Raw genomic sequence first — 21,157 nt, 5'->3', positions numbered from 1 at the left:
ATCTTATTGCTTAGAATGCAGCAATTTCTTTGTCATTCGATACCTATAAGGCTGAGCATTTCAAATTTATATAAACTTCCAGTGAGTTCCTAAAGAATCATAGCTCCTTCATCTTATTTTTACTACTGTGGCATACCTCTCTGTAAGAGAGTAGACTCAGAGATGCCCCTTATTGTTCCTTATCTTAGTATTTGAGCACATTAGTATATAATTAACCAATATCAATGTATTTTTTTGCATAGTCCTAGGCATGCCTACTTGAATCCTTTATATTGATGTGTTAAAAATACTGTTTTCCCTTTTTTTTCTTTTACTAGCTGTTACATAGTTTTAATAGAGCCATCATCCCAAGACCAGAAGGAAGTAAGTGTTAATTCATAAAAAGGACTGTTTGTTCCCCTTTTTCATGAGTTTGTTTTCATTACTGATGTCAAAGTGTTGCTGAGTGCTCTGTACTCTAACTAGTCCTCCAAATAATACATGTATTCTCTTTTACTTACTGGGGACCAACTCAGATTTTCCTGGACTGCTGTAATCCTCATTGATCTTTTCCATCTCTGGGCTTTTTTTTTTTTGGTCTTTCTCTATAATTACTTTCTCTACAAAACCCAAAATGCTTCCTCCACAGTTTACTTTGATATTTATTCTCATGGCCATAAATAAACACATAAGAGTTTCAGGGATGCATCTTTCAGCTTCCTAAATTGTAAGCTCCTGTGGGAGCTCTATCAGGTCCCCTGTTTGCAACCCCCTCACCATGACCCTTGATATTTTTTTATCCTTAAAGTCTGAGTATGGACTATATGAGTAGTAAATCATTGCACTTTAGAAAATAACAATCAAACACATTCAGATATTCTAGGACATCGATCTTCACGTGCATTGTATGCACTTGAAGAACATAAAGCCTAGCTCTCTAATCTTGATTTTTACTGAGATAAAACAAAAATGTGATCAGAGTTGTTGGATTCTTTGTAAGTTTACTTTTGATATCTTTGGAGAAATTAAGGCTACGTTTATCAAATGTGTACAGTTTGGAAACTTTATATTCTCTAACACACAGTTTCAAAATTATCATGATGTGTGTTTCATTTGAGCTAGTGTTGAGTAAAAGACATTTCTAGCCTGCCACCGAGAATTGCCGGTTGTAAACCTACTTGAAGTGCCTTCTTACCCTCTTCCCGTCCCTCCCTCCTCATTCTCCTCCCTTCCTTCCTGTCTTTCTCCTCTTCTTTCCTCCTCCCACTCCTTTTCTCCTTCTCCCCTTCCAAAGGTTCTTATTTTTTATGGAGAAATAAAAACATGCTACTTTTTTTGAAAAATAGTTTTGCTAAAAATTTTATAAAATTTTGTGACTAGTGGATCCTTAAACAGTAAACCACTGCCTTATTTTCCTCCTTAACATTCTCTTCAAGCTTAGCATTAAACCTGCAGTTTATATTCATGGATTGTTCATGCTGTCTGCTCTGAGAGACTAGTGTTAATATTAGTGTTCCCTCGTTCTAAATACAGACTCAAGTATTCGCTTCCCCTGATTTCATTTTTGAAACAAGAATAATCTTTTATTAGGACACTCAAATGTGTCAGCCTAATCACAGGCAAGCATCTATATTAGAAAAAAAAAAGAGGAAATTTTTGAAATAATCTTTTCTGCTACATGAATCACTTGTTTTAAATTCATTATGAAAATAATAGAATATTAAACACTTAGAGCATCGTATGAAATGTGAGATTATTTTTCAAGCTCATGGCCCATATAATACTTTTTTTCCCCAAATAATACTTTTAGAAGTGTTTAAAAATTTTTTTTAAAGATTTTATTTATTCGAGGGAGAGAGAGCATGACCCTGAGGTGGGGAGGGGCAGAGGGAGAAGCAGGTTCCCTCGTAGGGATCCACCCCGGGACCCTGAGATCTTGACCTGAAATAGCCACTTCACCAACTGAGCCACCCAGGTCTCCCTAAAATTTTTTTTCTTTAGGTTAAAAAAAAAAAGTTTGTGTTATTTCTCTGTCAAGTAATTTACTTCACTCATATATAACTGAAAAAAAAAAAAAAATCCTGAGGTGGTGGTAGAATTTTGGCAAAATGTATCTTAACCATCTTTAGATAGATTCCCCCTAAAGATTTGTATCATGTTCTTTTCCACTGTTTAAAATAAGTTACATTTATTAATATAAAAATTACTTTATATTATAAATTTATAAATTATTGGTAACAGATGTCCTAATATTCCAGTAAGTGCTTCTCTAAATATATGAAATTCTCATTTACATTATTTAAACAGGAAACACATGGCCTTTAGCTTTCTTTTAATAGCGAAATGAAAATTAAATTGGATTTAAGTAATTTTTTCTATTTTTGTAAAGAAGAGAAATGTAAATAATTCATTGTGCCCTTAATATTTTATAACTGTATTTCTTTTAGGTGCACAGTTGGATAAGATGGGATTCACAATTCTCAGAAAATGTATCAGTGCAGTTGAAACACGAGGTAACGTGATTGAATCATTTTATTCCTGAAAGGCTATAGGTATGTAAAATCTAAGAGTCATTTAAAATGCCTGTTGCATGGGTAAGTGTTGTAGAATGGAATACTTCAATGCAAAATGTACGTTCTGGGTGTCAGAGATTGAGTTGCTCATTTACCATGACAGGGTGGGATTTTCCTTTCTGTTTACGTTAATATTTCTACCTCCTGCCACCCCCGCCCCACATTGAGATTGAAGTCAGAGCTGAAATGAGAAGCATTTGAAGAATCAGCAGTGTTGGACAGCCAATCTGAATCACGTTTTGTACGCTATTAAGATATTCTCACCTTCCATCGTCTTGTTGGCCTCCCTTTAAAAAGTCCATTTCATCGAGGTGTCATTTACATAAAAAGAATTCACTGACTTTGTAGAAATTGGTGAGTTTTGACAAATGTACTGTCGTGTAACTGCCATAACATAGAAGTAACAATCATAGAAGATTTCTAGCTTTCCTCCCCCCATTCCTTTGTGCCCCTTTGCAGTCAGTCCCCACTCCCTCCTTGGCCCTTGGCAACCACTGAGGTGCTTTCTATCACTTTAGTTCTTTCTTTTTTAAAAAGCATTTCATATAAATGGAATCATGAACTATAGTCTTTTGAGTCTGGCTTCTTTATGTAGCATAATGCTTTTGAGATTCGTCTCATTGGGTGTATCCCTAGCTCCTTTCTTTTTATTGCTAGGCATGATTTCATTACATGGATGTTTATTCATTTACCTATTGATAAATATTTGGATTGTTTCCATTTTAAATTTAAGGAAAGCTAATCCCTCCCGTGACCGAAAGCTTTCTCTTTATAGTCCCTAGAAAAACAGGGCCCTTCCACTTTGCAGCCATGGCAGCAGACTTCGGAGAAACGAAATATTGAACATTACAAAATGGGCTCCTTCTGGAGGTCGAGTTTCTCTTTGTTTAGAGGCCTAGTGAAATATGGATAAATGGATATTTAATTCACTCTCATATATTGCATACCCTGGTCCCGCTTTAGATGACTTTGTGGATGAAGCATTGTGTTCATACTTTCTGTCAAAACAAGGTCTTTGTTGTGGAGCCAGGTGCCTGCCATGGCTGAAATGAGAGTGTCAGATGACAGAAGACCGGCCGTTTTATGACTTGGGGATTTGCCCATTGATAGTAAAACCCAAGCCACAGAAAGCCTTTTCTCCTCCACTCTCTTCCCCTGGCAATTTGGGCTGGAACAGATTTTCCTCCATCTTAGCCTGCCTTCAAGTTGAGCTGACAAATTTCTTCATTTTCCTAGATCTTCACACATTTCCAAAATTTAGAAAAAATACTGTGATTTTCATATCTCTCACTCATCATTCATGGTTCTGTTTCTCCCAAGCTTCTGAAGTGAAGCGCCTTAATTGTATCACTTGTGTGCTTATATTTTGATAAATTATGTTCTTTCCCCAAAGAATATGTTTTATACATACTTGCTTCTGACTGAACAGATTAAAATCTATCTAGAATGCTTTCTGATTGGTAGGTGTAGCTTTACGGAGTGTTACATACATTGAATGGAATATATATACTAGAGCCTGCATGTATTGAATGTGTTTTTATTATAAATATATAATTATTGGATGTTTTTAACAGAAGAATGAGTCTACACAATTTTTTTTTTAAGATTTTATTTATTTGAAAGAGAGAGAGAGAGTACACTAGTGGGGGGCAGAGGGACAAACAGACTCCCGGCTGAGCAGGGAGCCCCATGCGGGACTCGATCCCAGGACCCTGAGATCATGACTTGAGCCGAAGTCAGACACTTAGCCAACTGAGCCACCCAGGTGCCCCGAGTCTACACAATTTAAGTTAGATTTTCTCATTTAAAGATAACAAAAAGCATAGTTTTTCTTTTTCAAATCTTTTGTTCTTAAAGGTTGTCCATTACTGAATGAAGCTTTTTGCTTTTAATGGAATACTAGACTAAAAACAGTGTTAAAAGCATCAGTGGTCAGATTATATTATTAAAAATGATGAGAAACATTGTAGAATCTCTGAGGCTTTTATCCTAAATTTGTAAGTTCCTCCAAGTAATATTGCTCTTAATGATTTCCTCCAAATCAGCTATCATGGCTGTTGTTTTTTTTTTATGCTACAGGTATGGTTGCCTTACTTCTTTTTTTTCATCAGGATAAAGCAGCTATCTCTGTCCTGTAACAAGAAACACACAAGTCCCTGTGGCTTAAAACAACAGGACTTATTTCTCACTCAAGCATTGGTAGGAGGGCTTTGCTCATCACCAATACCTTGGCTTACAGGTTCCTCGTTGCCTTTGCAAACCAACCAAATTAAAGGTTCCTGGTTGCCATGCGAGAGGGAAACAGTTCCGGAGGGCTTTGGACCAGCAAGTAGAATGATCTGGCCTTGAAGCGAGTTACATTTACTTACAACTAATTGGTCAATAGAAACCTCATGGCCCCACTTGACCCCAAAGAGTCTAGGTTGAACAACCCTACCAAGAGACTGGAAAACACACAGAGAGCTGGAAATATTTGGTGAATAGCATTAGTGATAACTGTGTTTTTTGTGGATCTACATACCTAAAGGCCAGGGGCATTTAATGAAATCTGACTGAAAAATTATTTCTAATCACTGCTTTTAGTGTTTTAAATGTGACTATCATTGTCTGAAAACTACCATTTCATGTGTTTGGATTAAAACTATTAGTGTGCCTTTTTCCCTAATATGTTCTTCTAAAAATGACTTTTGGCATTTTTATTACTATCCACCTTAATTGTGACGTCACTGAAATATTTGGAAAGCATCAGACAAATGTCTAAAACTTACTATGGTCCTCAGTATCCTAAGAAGAGGTAACATTTTTAGTGTACTAACATATCTTTGACAACATATATAATTTATATTACACTAAGATGACATATATGACACATATATATGTGACACTAATATATGATATCAATATATGACACTAATATAAATATATAATCTGTGTTAACATGTACAGTGTATGTTGACATATACAGACGCTAACATCTTGACCTGAGTGGGACTATTTAGCAGTTAACTCTGCTTTTGGGATAAGAAGAAACCTGTTTCACTACAATATTAACATCAGTTAACAAATCATACTCATCATTTCCATAGAGTTGTTTGCTCATGAGGTTAGGGGGTATGTGGGAGTCAGAGTAACTGATCTTTCAGCCATTTACCAAATGTTTGTAAATGCTATGTACCAGCTCTTAGTGGATTCAGGCGAACTGACTACCGCTAGGAAATTATTGCTTAAGTATGCCAAGCTGAAGGCCTTTCTAAGGCCAAGATTCCAAATATTGCTGCACATTGGGATCATCTGGGATCCTCAAAAAATATGACCCGACTTCCCCCCTGCCTTCTCTGACTTTATTGCTATCTGGTATGAGCTGGGAAGTGGGATTTTTTTTTTTATAAATGTTCTCCAGGTGATTCTACTATGTAGCAAAGTTTGGGAACCACTGTCCTTAATGGAAGGGTTGCTTGTATGTTGGAGAAATAGGTGCACAATCATTATTTTTATGGTTAATATATCCTGCCATGTGGGGAGCTTTTCTTTTAACTTCTTAAAAATAACCCATCCAAAACCCAAACAAACAAAACTGAGAAGTTCTGAAAAAATAGCGCAGTGTTCTTTTCCTTCTCTCAGTAACAGATGACCTATCACAATTAAATCCTAGTTCTAACGTGAAGCCAGTCAGCTAACCAGTATTTATTTATTGAGCAGTCATAGTGTGTACATAGCTTTGTTCTAGTCCTTTGGGACACATATTAAAGGTTAGTTATATATAATGCTGGATACATGAATAGTAAACATAGAGATTTGTAATGTAAATACACCATGCGATAAAGTAAAAGTGTTATACATTTGCAAGAATTAAGAGAATTTGAATGTATGTTGATAGATTGCAGTGTACTTGATGTTGAGGACTGTGTTTAGGAATAGGCTCCCTTAGATTTAAAGGATAGGAAGGTATATTTTGGCATTTAGAGACACCTCTGCAAAGATGTAGAGACAGAATGTGAGGAACAAGGCAAATGTGATTGGAAAGGAAGCATGAAGAAGCAGTATAAAAGCAGGTACTCAAACATTTGCATTTAATTATGAAGGAACTTGGTAAGCCCTAGAGGATGGTGGATAAAGTAGGAGGCTTAGAAAGATAAATATGAAAATTAGTATTGGTAGCCATGTGTGGGATGACTTGAGTGCAAAGGAGCCCCAGAGTTCTGCCTAGGTTGGAGGATCTGGCAGGGCAGGTAGCAGCTGATTCAGGATGGGAGATTTGGCAGTGAGGTCAGATAGCATGGATGCACCCCAGTGATTTAGCAGATGAAGTAGTAGTCACATTTAGCAATTGGTCGTATGTACAGGATCAGAGTTCTGCAAGGAATTTCACCTTCAGATTTTAGTTTGGAAAATAAAGGATATCAGGGAAACTTCAGGGTCCATGGCAGACTTGTTGCAGATTCCTGGGCTCAGTCAGCTCTGTTAAATCGTAATCAGTGGTAGCTGGGCCTCTGCTGTAGACAATGTGAGTTCCAATAAGAATAGTCAAGGGGAGACAGGGATTTTCCCTTCTTCTGCTTTTAGGAGGTAGAAGAAGCCATGATGGTTTCCTGAGAGAGTAGAGTTTCTGAGGGCCCTGGGTCATGGATCCATGTAGCTTTGGGGATTATGAGTGTGAATCTAGCAGATGCAGGGTGGAACCTCCATCCTAAAAAATGCAGTTGAGAGAAGAAATAAGAAAATGGCTCCAGGTGGCCAAGTCTCAGTCAGAAGCCAAGGGCATTTCAGATTTCCAGCACATTGTAGGTGGATCCAAGGCAAATTCTGAAGTGTTCATGGGGTCTGTTGTTCACTGATCCTGTGCTTCACCCCCAGCCCCTTTACCTGCTATTCCATGTGATGCCTAGTTTCTGGTGCCCTGTAGTAGTTTGTTCCTTTGTGGGAAAACACCTGGTTATTCTCAAGCAGTTTTATACATCCTTTCATCTATTGTGTCTAGGCTAAAAACCATGCAGCCACCACGTCTCTGGCTATCTGATGATGGAGAATATGATGGGCTCATTCATCTCCTGTCTGATGATGGAGAATATGATGGGCTGATTTGCCCTGCCGCTGCCCACGCTGCACCCCCCCCCCAGCCCCAGCCTCTGAATCACCGCTGACTCAGGGCTTCCCTGGGGACTCAGCACATAAGCTGCGTTCTAAAGGACGAGGAATTGGCCAGGTGTACAACTGTGGGGTGTCAGGAAGGATTTTGGCAGAGGGAAAGGGTGGGGTCGAAGTGTAGATGTTTGACAGAGCATGATGCATCTGGAACCTGGAGGTCATTGGCCAGACTGGAGGAAGAGAGGCACTTGAATTACTCTGGAGAAGGTACATCTCTTTGTTGGCTGGTAGGAGTGGTCAGGTTTACACTCCAAAATGATGCAGTAAGGTAGGCATTTTGGAAAGATTTTTAACCCTTCAGACCCTTAGTCTCTAAAAGAATGTGACTAGGAAGTTCATTCACACTGTCTACCTGCACCCACGTTTGTGAGGATGAGAGCTGATTTTAGTACATAGTAGATATTTATTAAATGTATTTTTAAACTTTCTCTTTCCATCCTCCCTTGAAGAGGTTTCCTCATGAAAAGGAAGTTCCTCATTTGGCAGTTATATTGGCTGATATTGTTAATTATATTTGATCTATTTATTTTGTTTCTGGAACTTTATGGTTTCCTTGGAGTGGAAAAAAATGTCTTATTTATCCTTTGCTTGCCTCTTCTCATCTCTACATATAGTCTGTGTCTTACATACACAGAACTCAGTAAGCAATTGTGTTTTGCTTGAGTATTCAAAGATTTGACTAATGCCACATCAGAAAATTATGTGTTCCAGCAATTTGTAAAATTATTGGAAGGACTTTTTCTTCTATATGTGGTTGGAATTGGTACTTTTGAATAATTATGTAGGATTGGTTTTCATTCCTTTATGAATTTATGTCAGCATCTTTGGGAATTAAGGGTAAGAGTTTAGACATAGAAAGATACATCATGTTACATGTTGAAGCATTTTATGGTTTCAGAGCTTGGAGAGTAATTACACGACTTCCTTAAGTAAATTACTCCCATTCCTATAAAGGGACCAACTCCCATGACCAGTATGTTGACTTTCTCTGGAACTGCATGCCATCTAGTTTTTCAGGTGCATGCATTCATTGTAAAATACACAAAAACAAAGTTAAGACTCTTGCTCAAAAACTTCCTCTAGTTGCTATTTTTTAAATAGTCATCATGATTTAAAACTAAATTTGTATGCCGCTTTTGTTTATGAAGTTTCTCTTTAAAAATCTTCCATATGTGAATAATTTGAATATTCACTTTAATTTCTAAAGTATGGCATTAAAATGTTGGTCTAGGCAAGCTGTCAGTTATCCAGTTCAGCACTGTAACAAGCTGTGAATTCAATGGGATAGAAGGAGGAAGTCACATCTAAGATGTGTCAGTCTTTGATTTGTTGTATGTAAAAGTGAATTTCTCTTTCCTTGAAAAGCAGAGTTTTAGGTTTTTGGAAAATCTTTTTGAAGTTGACTTGAGGATTTTTCCACTTCTGGAGCACCTCTGGAATTGTCCGGGGTTTTGAGAAGGGGCCTGGTAGAAGATGATGCTGTATAGCTTCAGTATTATGTGGGAGGGAAGATGCCCAGAGTGAACTTGCAACATATTTTACCATGATTGCACATTAATCTTAAATTGCCAAGGGCAAATTATATGCAAAATGAAGAAAATAAAGAACAGCTGTCCCCAGAAAATTTACAGCAAGTGAACTTGAGTTTCTCGCGCACTGTCTCTTTTTTAATCATAATGGGTGTGAGATGGGAGTGGGTGGGTAACAGAGGACAGTCTTCTGTGGGAGGGAACCAGAGAGCCTTGTGGTGTCTGCAGAAATGCAAATGCAAAACTGAAATACTAAATCCAGGGCAGTCAGGATTATTCATTTTCTTAATTAGTAATTTTATTTGTTTTAAGAACAAATAAGCCTCCAAAGCTATTAGTTTCCAAATGAGTGGTTGCTGCATAAAGTTCATAGGGAAAAATGGTTAAACTGTCTTGCTACAGAGTAGGCGTGCTAGGTTCTCTGTGTTTGGTTCAGATTCTGAGGAGGTCCATGGTGTTTTACTGCAAGGGAGTGGCGAAGGGCATGAGCTCAAAGGTCAGTCTGGATTCGAATCTCTTTCAGCACGTATTAGCTCTGCAACCACCACCGGTTAGTTACTTGACTGCCTGGTGACCTGGTTTTATCATGTGTCGTCTGGGATAATGGTGGCATCCCCTTTGTGGGCAGGTTGTGAGAATGAAAAAGGAGCGCTTGGGACATTGGCTCACATTGAGTGCCCAGTAAGTGTGAGTCACTTAACTAGAGATCCACCAGCAAATCAAGGCCAATCACAATTAAGTAGTTCTGTTATTGATTCAAGGCTCTGGGAGCATGGAGAAATTTAGTTTTTGGTTTTTTTTTTAATAGTAATTTACATAGGGAAATAAATCACTTGAGTTCACTTTAGTAATTTTATGTGGCGCTTGTAACAAGCAGTAACAGTAACTGCTTTGGCTTTCATTCTTCTGTTCCTCAGTGTCTTGTGGACGCTTGAGTAAAAAAGTGGCTGGGAGGCAGTGAAGAAAAGGAAAGAGCCATAGGAAGGAGACCATTTAGATTACCTCAGGCTCCCCCTCCCCCGCACTCCCCCCAAAAAAAGAAATTGCCCGGAGTTGCCCAAAACTGGTTTGGTCCCTGATGCCGCAGCTACTCTGAGGTGGAGAGACAGACGTCAGCAGCGAGACGCCTTTAGGCCTTTCCTGATGTTCTGCTCTCTGTAGAGAAGGGAGGAAAAGGAGCCTTGAAAAAACAACAGCCAGCTTCTGCCTTGAGTTTGTGTCTTTTTTCTGATTTACGTAAGTAAAATTTTGTGACTGCTAAAGCTTAAGCTGCATGAGCGGGTTTGGAAATAAAATGTACTTTTATTTAGCTGTCCCATCCATTCCAGCTTATTTAATACTTACATATTCCTGGGCTTGCACGTGTTAGATGGGCTTTAGTCCTTTCTTTTTGGGTGTTTCCTACAGGAAAGATAATTGGAGGAAAAAATGGTGGAGATACGGTTCCTTTTCTTAAAGATTAGATTCGATCTAGTTTCAAGGCAGTGAAGGCCCTGGTTTTATGCTTTCATGTGAACAAGTTATTTTGAGGTTTCATGGATGCTAGTAGAAGACTCAAGACTCCTAGATCAGAGATGAAGGATAGTTTATTACTCTCAGTAGCCAGAGTATTAAATTTTGTGTTGGTACCTGATTCCCAAGGGCACTGCAGAGAGGGTCAGGTGAGATCTGCACACATAGTGGGTCGTATTATAAGAAGGAAAAAAACCTCTGAACTTAGGAAACTTGAGTCTTTTATTATGGCCAACAAGCACGCCTGCCCGTTGTTCTAGATGGAGACACTATCTCTATTTTCCAAGGCTGATTCAAACCTGTTCTTTGCTCCAGAGGGAGCTAGTGGAACAGATGGTGTTCATCCACCCTGGGGTGTTGCCGGCACAGGGGGTGGATGGGTATGATGTGACAAGATGCTCTGTTGAGGCCAGAGTGGGGCAGATCCCAGGCACTGTGCTGCACGCTTGCCTCAGTTCTATAGGCAGTGATGAGATATTGACAGATTTGAGCAGGAATGTGTTCACATCTTTTAATGGGAGGAAGTAGATTTAATGGGAGCCAGGTGGGATGGAGGGGATGGCAGGCAGGATGGCTGGTTGGATTTTAGAAATAATCCACACAGGAGTTGATGGAACTTTAAACTAGGGCGTCGGCAATGGAAAGAAGGGATGGATAGGACGAGAGACTTGGCAGAAGAACAGAATCTGAAGACAGGTTGGCTGTAGAAGGTAGGGAAAAGGGAAGGTAAACTGTAAGCCTTCCAGCCAAGGTAGATGAAGACATCCTTAGCCAAGACAGAGAATGCAGGAGGAGCAGTAGGTTTGGGAGGAATATAAGGATTGGCATTGGTTTCTGATAGGAATTCAAGGTGCCTGTGACATTTCTGTCAGAAATAAAATGAAGGTAACAGAAGAGATGGTGGGCATGATTTTTGGAGACGTGAAGTTTTGAGTGTCAGAAAGTCATGCCAGGTGGATGGCTAGGGAAGAAGATAATGGGGCAAAGGGCAGAATCTTTGGGGATCTTTGAGCTCAGAGAATATGAGGAAAAAGAATAATTGAGACACAGCACAGTCATGGGTTGGAGAGGAACCCAAGGCAGTGTGTGTAAAGGAATCCAGAAGAGGGGCGATTCCAAAGAAGAGAAAGTCATACCTATGTCAGCTGCTCTAGCAAGTTCAGGCAGGAGGAAGACCAAGAAAAAAACCACTAGGTTAAGAGTTGGGAAGCAAGAAGCTAGAGAATAGCTAGGCTGGACAGGTTGTACTTCTTACAAGAACCCTATGAGACAATATTTCTCCATTTTGCATGAGCATCTGAAGCCAGGAGACGTGATTTGACTTGCATAAGTCTCAGCTAGAAAGCATTAGACTACAACTCAAATCCAAGGCTGAGTTTTTAATGCTGGTGCTATCAACATCCATGAACATGAGGAGATGGAGACTCTGTAGGCTGATTTCCTAAGGATGCTGGAGATGAATGAAAGAATACAAATTTTTATTATTTATTTTTTGAAGATTTTACTTAACAGAGAGAGAGTGAGAGAGCACAAGCAGGGGGAGGGGGAGAGGCAGAGGGAGAAGCAGGCTCCCCACTGAGCAAGGAGCCAGATGCGGGGCTTGATCCCAGAACCCTGGGATCATGACCTGAGTGGAAGGCAGACGCTTAACTGATTGAGCCACCCAGGCGCCCCTAGACAAAGTTTTAAAGAAGAAAGGAAGTTTGAAACTGTAGACAGTAGAAAAGGGAAGCAGGGAGGGCAGATTTAAGTGTCCATCTCTGAAGTGCTTATCCAGATTTGAGATGAAGCCGTTCTAAAGTCATGCCTTCTTCTTTCCATTCAAGCTCCATCATGGACTTCTGAAGGGGTACCATCAGCCCAAGAAAGATTTATCCTTTGCTAAGAATCTCTGCAGCACCTTGGAAAGTCTTAGTGGAAGACATAATATCAGTGTGGATTCTGCATCTGACAATATTTAAAGCTTTAATAATAAATGGCATTTTATGTTTTCCAAGTATTTCATGTACTCTAGCTCACCCAGTCCCTATAAAACTCAGGAGGTGGTTGAGGAGATTGATCTTGTTTATTAGGCTCGGGTGCACATGAGGGATCTGAGGCTTGGAACAAGTTAAGGGTAAACCTGCCACAGTTCACACAACTAGAAAGTGGCAGAGCTGGGATTTGGATCCTCATCTCCTGACTCAGAGTCAGAATTAATCCTGTGGCAGTAGAATAAGGTGAGAGGAAGAGTTGGTTGACAACTCAGCTTAGTGGTGGTAGGGGAGCTGAATTCTGGGATGCCCAGGGACTGTGAGATACTCCTTTTCCCCAGGGTTTCCACTGTGAGGAAAGATGGAAGGGCACATTGGATGAGTCATAGCTAGATCTGTCAGATCTGGGACAGCAAGACCTCTGGAGAGAGTTTGGGACCCCAAGTATTACTAATGAAAGAGGAAACTTCCTGTTAGTGTGTAGTTTCTCACCAGCCCTGCTGGAGGCGCCCTGCCCACTGGTTTGGGTGTTTGTGCAAGGAATAGCAGCAAGTCTAGAGGTTGTCCGAACCAAAAATGCTTTTTCTCATGTGGGCTAGAAACTGGAAATGAGGCCGGCCACATGGAGTACTAGGAATATATATTCTGTTCTGACCGTAATACCAAGGTAGCAGCTAATAAACCAAATACCCTTTGTATTTGAGACTTGGATTTGAAAGGATGAGTCTTAGAGTCAAGCCTAGATGATGTGTCTGAAGAGTCTTGAAGTGATCACTGCTTCCAAAAATATTGGCTTAGACCTGGAATTGGATATTTGCCTTGTACTTTGTCCACACTCATCACTTCTGCTGGGATGGGATGCAGTAATATAAGTGGATGTGACAGCCAGACTCAGTGGATACAGCTGCCCTCATGTGCTGAGCTGTTGGGTTTCTGAGCTAAGTCCTGGGTTGATTTGGGCGTGGGAAGACCATGTGGATGAAATCACGAGACCTTTCCTCAAAGTCCCTGCTGGTGGGGAGGCTATTATCGTAGTGCAGAAGTGGATTTCTATGAAAAGAGTACGTGGAGGCCAACTGAAAGTGAAACCAAGACTTCATAGGAAGGAAAAGTGCTGAGTGGTTCCCGGCAGATAGTAGCTGTCTGTTGTGATTTCCTGTCTGCAGCTCACATCATTATCATCTCAGGGAGAAATTCCAAATGTGATCAGTGAACAGGAATTTCATATTTTCCATGAGCCATTCATATTGAATAAATTTTGGCTCTCTTCTCAACATGTGCTTTATTGTGTAAAAGTAGGCTATAGACTATAGACTATGCGCCTCAGGTAGGGCAACCTGTGTTTCTATTGTGTCTTGTACCGAGCTTTTTTGATACTGATTTTGATACTGATTTTGAATTTTTTGCTCAACTAAAGCTTGTAATGGGTGCTTGGTATGTGAGGCTCATGCACATGCTTTACACATGTTGTCTCCTTTAATCTTCATGACAACCCCATGCCACCATTAACCTTGTTTTTCAGGTACAGAAGCTGAGACACAGGGAGATGGAGCAACTTGCCAGGTTGTACAATGGGGTAGTGTTAGAGCTGGAAGTTTCCAAGATATCAGTAACCTTAACTCATAATAATTTTCATCCTACAAACTTAAACTCAACAAACTTGTGTTTCTTGATTATGCTTTTTTTTAAAGTGAGGGGACCAAGATCTAGAAAGGTTAAAATGTTACTATCAACTGTAGTTAATCTCTTTCAGGGCTTAAAATTTGTTTTTTACCCTTTTTGCAGTATTTAATTCATTGGAAGTGTTAAAAACAATGCATTCTTCTTCCAAAGTTTTAGAATTTTAGAATACTAGGGCACCTGGGTGGCTCAGTTGGTTAGGTGACTGCCTTCGGCTCAGGTCCTGATCCTGGAGTCCCTGGATTGAGTCCCGCATCGGGCTCCCTGCTCAGCAGGGAGTCTGCTTCTCCCTCTGACCCTTCCCCCTCTCATGTGCTCTCTCTCTCTCCCTCATTCTCGCTCTCTCAAATAAATAAATAAAATCTTAAAAAAAAAAAAGATTTTCTCATAAGACAAATATCTGTGTGACAGATATGACAGCTGAACTCAATCTCACTAGCCAGAAGTGGGTCACATGGACACCCATACATGGAGGAGACTGGCTGTGTTCCCTCTCTCGCTGTGTCTCTCTCTCTCAAATAAATAAATAAAATCTTTAAAAAAAAAAAAGAATTCTAGAATTCTATAAATCCAGTCTCTTAAATTTATGATATTGAATGTTATGTCCCTTTGATGGACTAGAGGAAATGATTCTTGGTTCTGCCTGCTTATACTTAAAAATAATTTAATGTAAATGTGTGTTTTTTACAGAACCTTAAGTTATTATGAATTGTCCGGTATCTTGGAAGGGCATCTTTGTGTATGAAGCTGTTTATTTTTATGTAACCCAGTTCAGTGGATAGCCTGGAAAGTGCTTATTGGATTTGCACAGACATGTAAATAGAGTGTTTATTGGAGATTAGTTATAAATAGATGTAAGGGACACATTATCAAATTTTTGTAATTTACTGATGACCTGAAGCAATATTCATGATCCTCATGATTGCTATTTTTGGAGTCACCTTTATAGCATATCATTCTTGTTGCTGGGTCATTTCCTCACAATTTTTCCTAATCATTTTACCTATAGTGCTTTTTTCCTTTTATTTAGAGTCTTTCAAGGTTAGTTAATATTTATAATATATAATTATGAAACATATTTACAACTATGATTAATATTTATGCATAAAATTGTATGTTTGTTTATTACATAGCCCAAAGGGGAATTCGTCTTTGAAGCGCTGGGGGACATGTAGACCTACATTTGTAAATATGCTTGCGTGCATGCGTGCGTGTGTGGATGCCTTATTAATGATAACATGTGGCAGACTTTTGATGTAAATTCTGTGAATGTGAACCTGAATATTAATGACCTTTCACCCTGTTGTCAACTTGTGCACATGCAAATAAATGATTCAGTCCTTCCACAAATATCCTATCAAGCACTCTGCTGGTTACTTGATGAGAACTGAATGAATGTTAGTTGCTAGACCCATAACATATGGTCATTTATTTCTGTAGAATCATACACCTGGAAAATTCTTTTTAGTGATTTTGTGCCTGTTCATCAAAAATATTTAAGTTCCACTTTGAGTCTTATTCTTTTATACTGCTATATCTATCTTTTCTACTAACAACCTTTTCTGTCCCTTTTTATTTTCTGTTCTTATCACTTTACAAATCAACTTATTAATCATTTATTCAGTTTATCCATTAATTTATCCAATTTGTTTGTTAAATGTATACCATGTGCTGAGGATCATGCAAGTTATTAAGAATCCTGAGTTATCAGGTATGGAATCTGCTCCTGAAGCCAGAAAGGAAAGGAAAGACTTTATGGCTGGGTTGGTCCCAAGTTGCTCGCTCTTTTAATTTTAATTCTCTTTAAAAAATTTTACCCTGTCTTCACTTTATTCTACCTTAGTGCTTAAAATATAGTAAGTACACAATATTTTATGAAATTAATAAGAATTTAAATGTTATATAATTTCCAGTCTGCTTCTCATTGATTTCCAATTTCTCCTTCCTTTCATTCTGTTCTTTGTTGACCTTTCCTCTGTGTGTGCGTGTTTTAATTACCTGTCTTCTCTCTCCTGCTTCCTTTACTCTAAATGCCGCTTCCTGTGTTCTTCTTACTCAATACATTTATTTGCCAGTTGCAGCCACTCCAGCCTTTGTACCCACCTCTGTTGTTTAACTGAACTTATCCACCCTCTTTGGCTTTCTTTTCCTTTTGCATCTAATTCTTTTGTTGTCCCAGAGCATCTTATTTTTTTGCTTCTCCAGCTCACCTGCCAGGGCCTGAGTGCCCACTGGTGTTGGGCAGTTCTCTGCAGGTGTTTTATGAAGTAGAATAGACTCTGGTTCTGGCAGCATCTTCTGGGTTCTGAGAGGGAAGCTGTTGGGCAGAGATGATGATGAAACCTGACTCATTTCCACTTTTTGACTTTCTCCTTAAGAAAGATGTAGCTAGTTCTCAGTGACAGGACTGTGTGAGATTGGAGGAGACAGGTGGTGGGAAGGAAGACACATCTGATTTCACCTTGTCCACTTTGCCCGGGAACAGCTGTGAGCAGCTGCTCATCATGGTGACGGAGAGCACTTACCCTTTTTTTTACTACTGATCAGAAACAATCTTATTTATTAAAAGAGAAAAAAATCTTTGGGTCTATAACACTTTGATCAGATGATGAATTTTTGTTAAAAGTTAGAAAGTCTTGTAATGACATCAGAGAATGTTGATATCCTGAAAAAATTGTAATAACTTGGATATTTTAAGTTTTTAGTTCCTAATTGTAATGTCTGTTTTGGACCAAGTCCAATCTATATCTGTAGTTCCAAGTTAATTTTGAGTCAAGTCACCCTGGCCATGCCTCTTCAACTATTCTATGCAAGGCACCATGAAAGCTATTAAAAACAAAAACCAAGATTGACCTAGTATCTTTCCATGTCTCTGTGTATTTGGGAAGAGAAGGTAGAACACAGGGCTGAAAATCATGAGGTTGGATGTGTTTTTAGAAAGGTAATGTAGACAGTATGTAACATCTCCAGATAGGTTGTGTGTGGAAATTGCCTTTAACGTGGTTAATTAGGAATATTCACATTGAGTGGGGGAAAAATACATAACTAATCTGATGTCAGGTCAAGCATTCAGATTTTGATTTTGGGAATTGCGAATAAGAGATTATGGGCTTGTTTTATTTTTTTTTGTTTTTAAGAGGAATTAATTATGAGTCACATTCAGAGAAAGGAAATATCACTGTGGGCTGGTGGTAGAAAAGGTGGGATTTTTATCTGGTTTTGAAGGTCCGGATGGGACTTCATTTTGCTCACCATTGAATCTCGGGCAGCTAGAACAGTATTTGGCACATATTTGATGAATAAATACTTGACAGTGGAGTAATTTGTGAAGCAAAGGGAAAGAACGTTTCTGTCAGACGGGACCTCTGCCTCAGGAGGGAATGAATTTGGTTACTTGTGGGTGATAGTCTGGGGTCTGCTCTGATGAAGGTGAATATTCCACAGTAAATGTGGGTAGGTGAGGTAGGGCCCATTGTGGATATTTATGTGTTTATGCCTTCCCTACTTGTTCTGGAATCGAGACTTGATCTGATGGTTTACTCTTAAGTGGGGATGAAAGAGAACTTAGATAATCAAGAGAACTTAGAAAAATAAAAAGAAAAAATGATGATGTTCTGAATGAATTATGGTCGTGTGTGCTTTCCTGTAAGGATACCGTAATAAATGTGTGTGTATAAAATTGAAGACTGTGTTGAAGGAGCAGAGATTAGTCTGAAGTTTGAAGAAATTGTGTACACTGACCTATTGAATTTGGAAAGTGACAGAGAGGAAGTCAAAGAAAATTTCAAAATTCTAATGCTTGGTGATTAGCCATAGTGACTCCTTTGACTGAAAGGGGAAAATGTGGAAGAGAATCCGGAGAGACTGTGATAAACCCACTCATGGGACTTGGCGTATTGATTGGTTTATATTCTTCAAATATATTTATTTGTTGTCTTTTATAGGACACGTGTGTGTTCATAGATATAAAGTATGTTCCAATTTTCTTAATTTTAAGGACATTGTAATAAGAAACAATATCCTACATGATGTGCATGCGTGTGTGTGTGTGTGTGTGTTTTACGGGCTGTTTCCAAGCTGCTTTGATAAGAGGTTTATTTAAATTTCATCTTAAAAAAGTGGAAACTGTGTTGAGTAGGATCAATTCCCCCTTGCGCCTTTCATTATGCATTAGCAATTAACTCAGCTTCTCTCAGGTTGATGAATTTGAACTTGATCAATTATCTGATAGTAATTACCAGCACAGAGTGATGATTATTGCTGAGGTAACATTCTTATTTCATTTCTCTATGTATTTTAGGCCCTTCTCAAAGGCGCATGTTTGTTTGACTGCAGAATATGACTTGCTCTTTTGGCTTCTGGCACTGAGGTCAAACTATTTTAGGTTTCTTAAATAGAGGAGTATTGAGAAAAAAATCCTCTGGTATTTTAAACTCTCCGGACATGGCCTTGTGGCCTCTAGGGGGAGGAAGGAATGAAGCCCAGTCTTTTCTCTTGTAGCAGGCTCAAACTCTGATTTTTGTGTTTCTTGACAATTTCCTTTCCTTTTTATCAACTCCTGGCAGGGCTGACCTGAATTTTTCTCTCTCTTGGAGTCCGTGAGCTTCCCCATCAGGAAGATGCCTCTCTGCTGCTTTGGTTCTTTAGCATTCAAAACGTCTTTAGAACAGACATGTGTAGACTGAAAGGCTAGTCTTTGCTCTTCTGGTTCTTTGAGATAATTGAGAGAGAAGGTGTATGTGTTTGCTTGGACTACCATGGTGAAGTACCACAGACTGGGTGGCTTAAACAATAGAAATTTATTTTCTCAGAATGCTTGGGGCTAGAAACCTGAGGTCCATGTGTCAGCAGGGTTGGTTTCTTTTGAGGGCCCCTCTCCTTGGTTTGTGGGTGACTGTCTTCTCCCTGTGTCTTCACACCGTCTTCTCTCTGTGTGTGTGTCCCAACTTCTTATAGGAACATTGGTCATACTGGTTTAGGGTCTACCCTAATGACTTAATTTTAACTTAATTACCTCTTTTAAAGACTTTATTTCCAAACAGTCAAATTCTGAGGTAGTGAGGGTTATGGATTTTGGAGGGACACAAAATTTTGCATATAATAGATAAGTAGGACATTTGAGAAGCTTAAAAAATGATTAAGGAGAAATAAATGAAAGGCAAAAAGAGAAAAGGAAAATAAAGACTTGTTTTTTTACAAGGAATAATAAGCGCTTTTATGTGTGTGGTGTGTAAGAATTGACAGTACATGTGTTAATACCGTCTCAGTATCCTCCCACCATAACACAAGGTGCAAGATGCTATCCTTGATCTCAGATACCTCATCGAGACTCAGAGAAATCTCCGGTCTCTCTGCCCAAGGTCTCAGGGTTGAGGAGTGACTGAGCTTTGACCTGAATCCAGCCCTTCAGAATCTGTCTGGTATTCTATTCATCACCCATGCAGGGAGGCAAAAAGAAAGTAAGCCCCCTTGGGCAAATTCCAGGGCCTTTTGGGTGGTGTTTTGTTTTGGAAACTTGGAGGATTGGAGGCATCATCTTCCTTTCAGCCAGTTGTGTTCTTGTTAGCTTTAACATTGGTAGTGCAGACCATAAACATAGGCAACAAGCTGTAACTCTCTTGAGAAATAAAGATAAGTCTTGTTTTTTTGAAAGTCATTATTTTATTATGAAAGGTTGCAAGCATAAAAACAGTAGAGAGAGTGGTACAGTGAACTCTCTTGTATTCCTATTACTCAGGCTCAACAATTATAAAGATTTTACTAAAATTGCTTCATCTATCCCTTCTTTGCTCTTAAAGCAAATCTTAGATAGGTTTCTTTCACTCTTTTCGGTATGTACCTTAAAAAAATAGGGATATTTTCTGACCTAATCTTAATGTCACTCAGAGTTTCCAGATTGCCTCAAAAGTGCCCTTTTATAAGTTGGTTTATTCAAATCAGAATCCAAACGTGCCATGTATTCGATATACTAAATTATGTTCGACAGTATATTTTCTTGCCTTTACTTCTTGTCTGTTGTGCAAAGAGATATTTTGTTTCCCCGGCTCTGCAGAGAGAGAATGCTGTGATTTGGTTCATTTTGATGTATACTTTGTAGTAATATTCCTTGGAAGTTTCAGAGCTCCTCACTGGACAGGGCATATAACAGCTCTTAAAAACAAAAACAGTTCTGCCTTAGTTTTGAATGCAGTTTCCATGGTCTTAAAGAATCATCCAAATAACAATTTCTTTCTGTGTCCTAATTAACACCATGTTATTTTTAAAAGGCTAAAACTTTTCAAGAAAAAAGTCAAGAATAAGTAAACATAATAAACACAAAAGTTACAATGCATCTTTACAGAGTGCATTGGTACACATGAGTACTACTTAAGGAACTTCTTTCATTAACATTGACTCATTACATTTTGTCCACATGGAACGTTGTTTTTATGAGATTATTTTCCAACCATAACTCATGAATACCAAGCTGCTAAAACAAGTTGGTAAACACTTGCTTTTGTCGAACGTTATTTTTATAGTCAACAGGAATGCTGCTAATGTGAGTTAGCAAAGATTCTGAATGCAATTGTTTGTTCCCAGCTTTTAAAATATGACAGTCTTGTATTTTGCTAACACTTTGTCTCTTCCAATAGGTATAAATGACCAAGGATTGTACAGAGTTGTGGGGGTGAGTTCAAAGGTCCAGAGACTTCTGAGTATGTTGATGGGTATGCCTCTTTTCTAATCATTTTCCATGCATTATTTGTTTATGTTCATTGACTTCACC

General features: G+C 38.9%; 1 protein-coding gene across 3 annotated transcripts in view; it reads left to right on the top strand.

Moving 5' to 3' along the window:
- The window catches only part of ARHGAP10 (Rho GTPase activating protein 10), a 315,853-nt gene that overhangs the window by 160,246 nt on the left and 134,450 nt on the right, over positions 1–21,157 (top strand). For all 3 annotated transcript variants that reach the window (XR_004682438.1, XM_035022940.1, XM_035022942.1), the window contains 3 exons: positions 318–363; positions 2,427–2,492; positions 21,024–21,098. Coding sequence is in view for 2 of the 3 variants with exons in the window: in XM_035022940.1 (XP_034878831.1) it covers positions 318–363; positions 2,427–2,492; positions 21,024–21,098 (187 nt within the window). In the remaining variant the exon portion in view is untranslated. The remainder of the gene's footprint in view (positions 1–317; positions 364–2,426; positions 2,493–21,023; positions 21,099–21,157) is intronic.

The sequence above is a fragment of the Mirounga leonina genome, unplaced genomic scaffold (genome assembly GCF_011800145.1).
Source record: "Mirounga leonina isolate KUSES-001 unplaced genomic scaffold, KU_Mleo_1.0 Mir_176, whole genome shotgun sequence".
Classification (NCBI taxonomy): domain Eukaryota; kingdom Metazoa; phylum Chordata; class Mammalia; order Carnivora; family Phocidae; genus Mirounga; species Mirounga leonina.
Note: the sequence above shows the minus strand (reverse complement) of the source record. Positions and strands in the feature narration are given on the sequence as shown.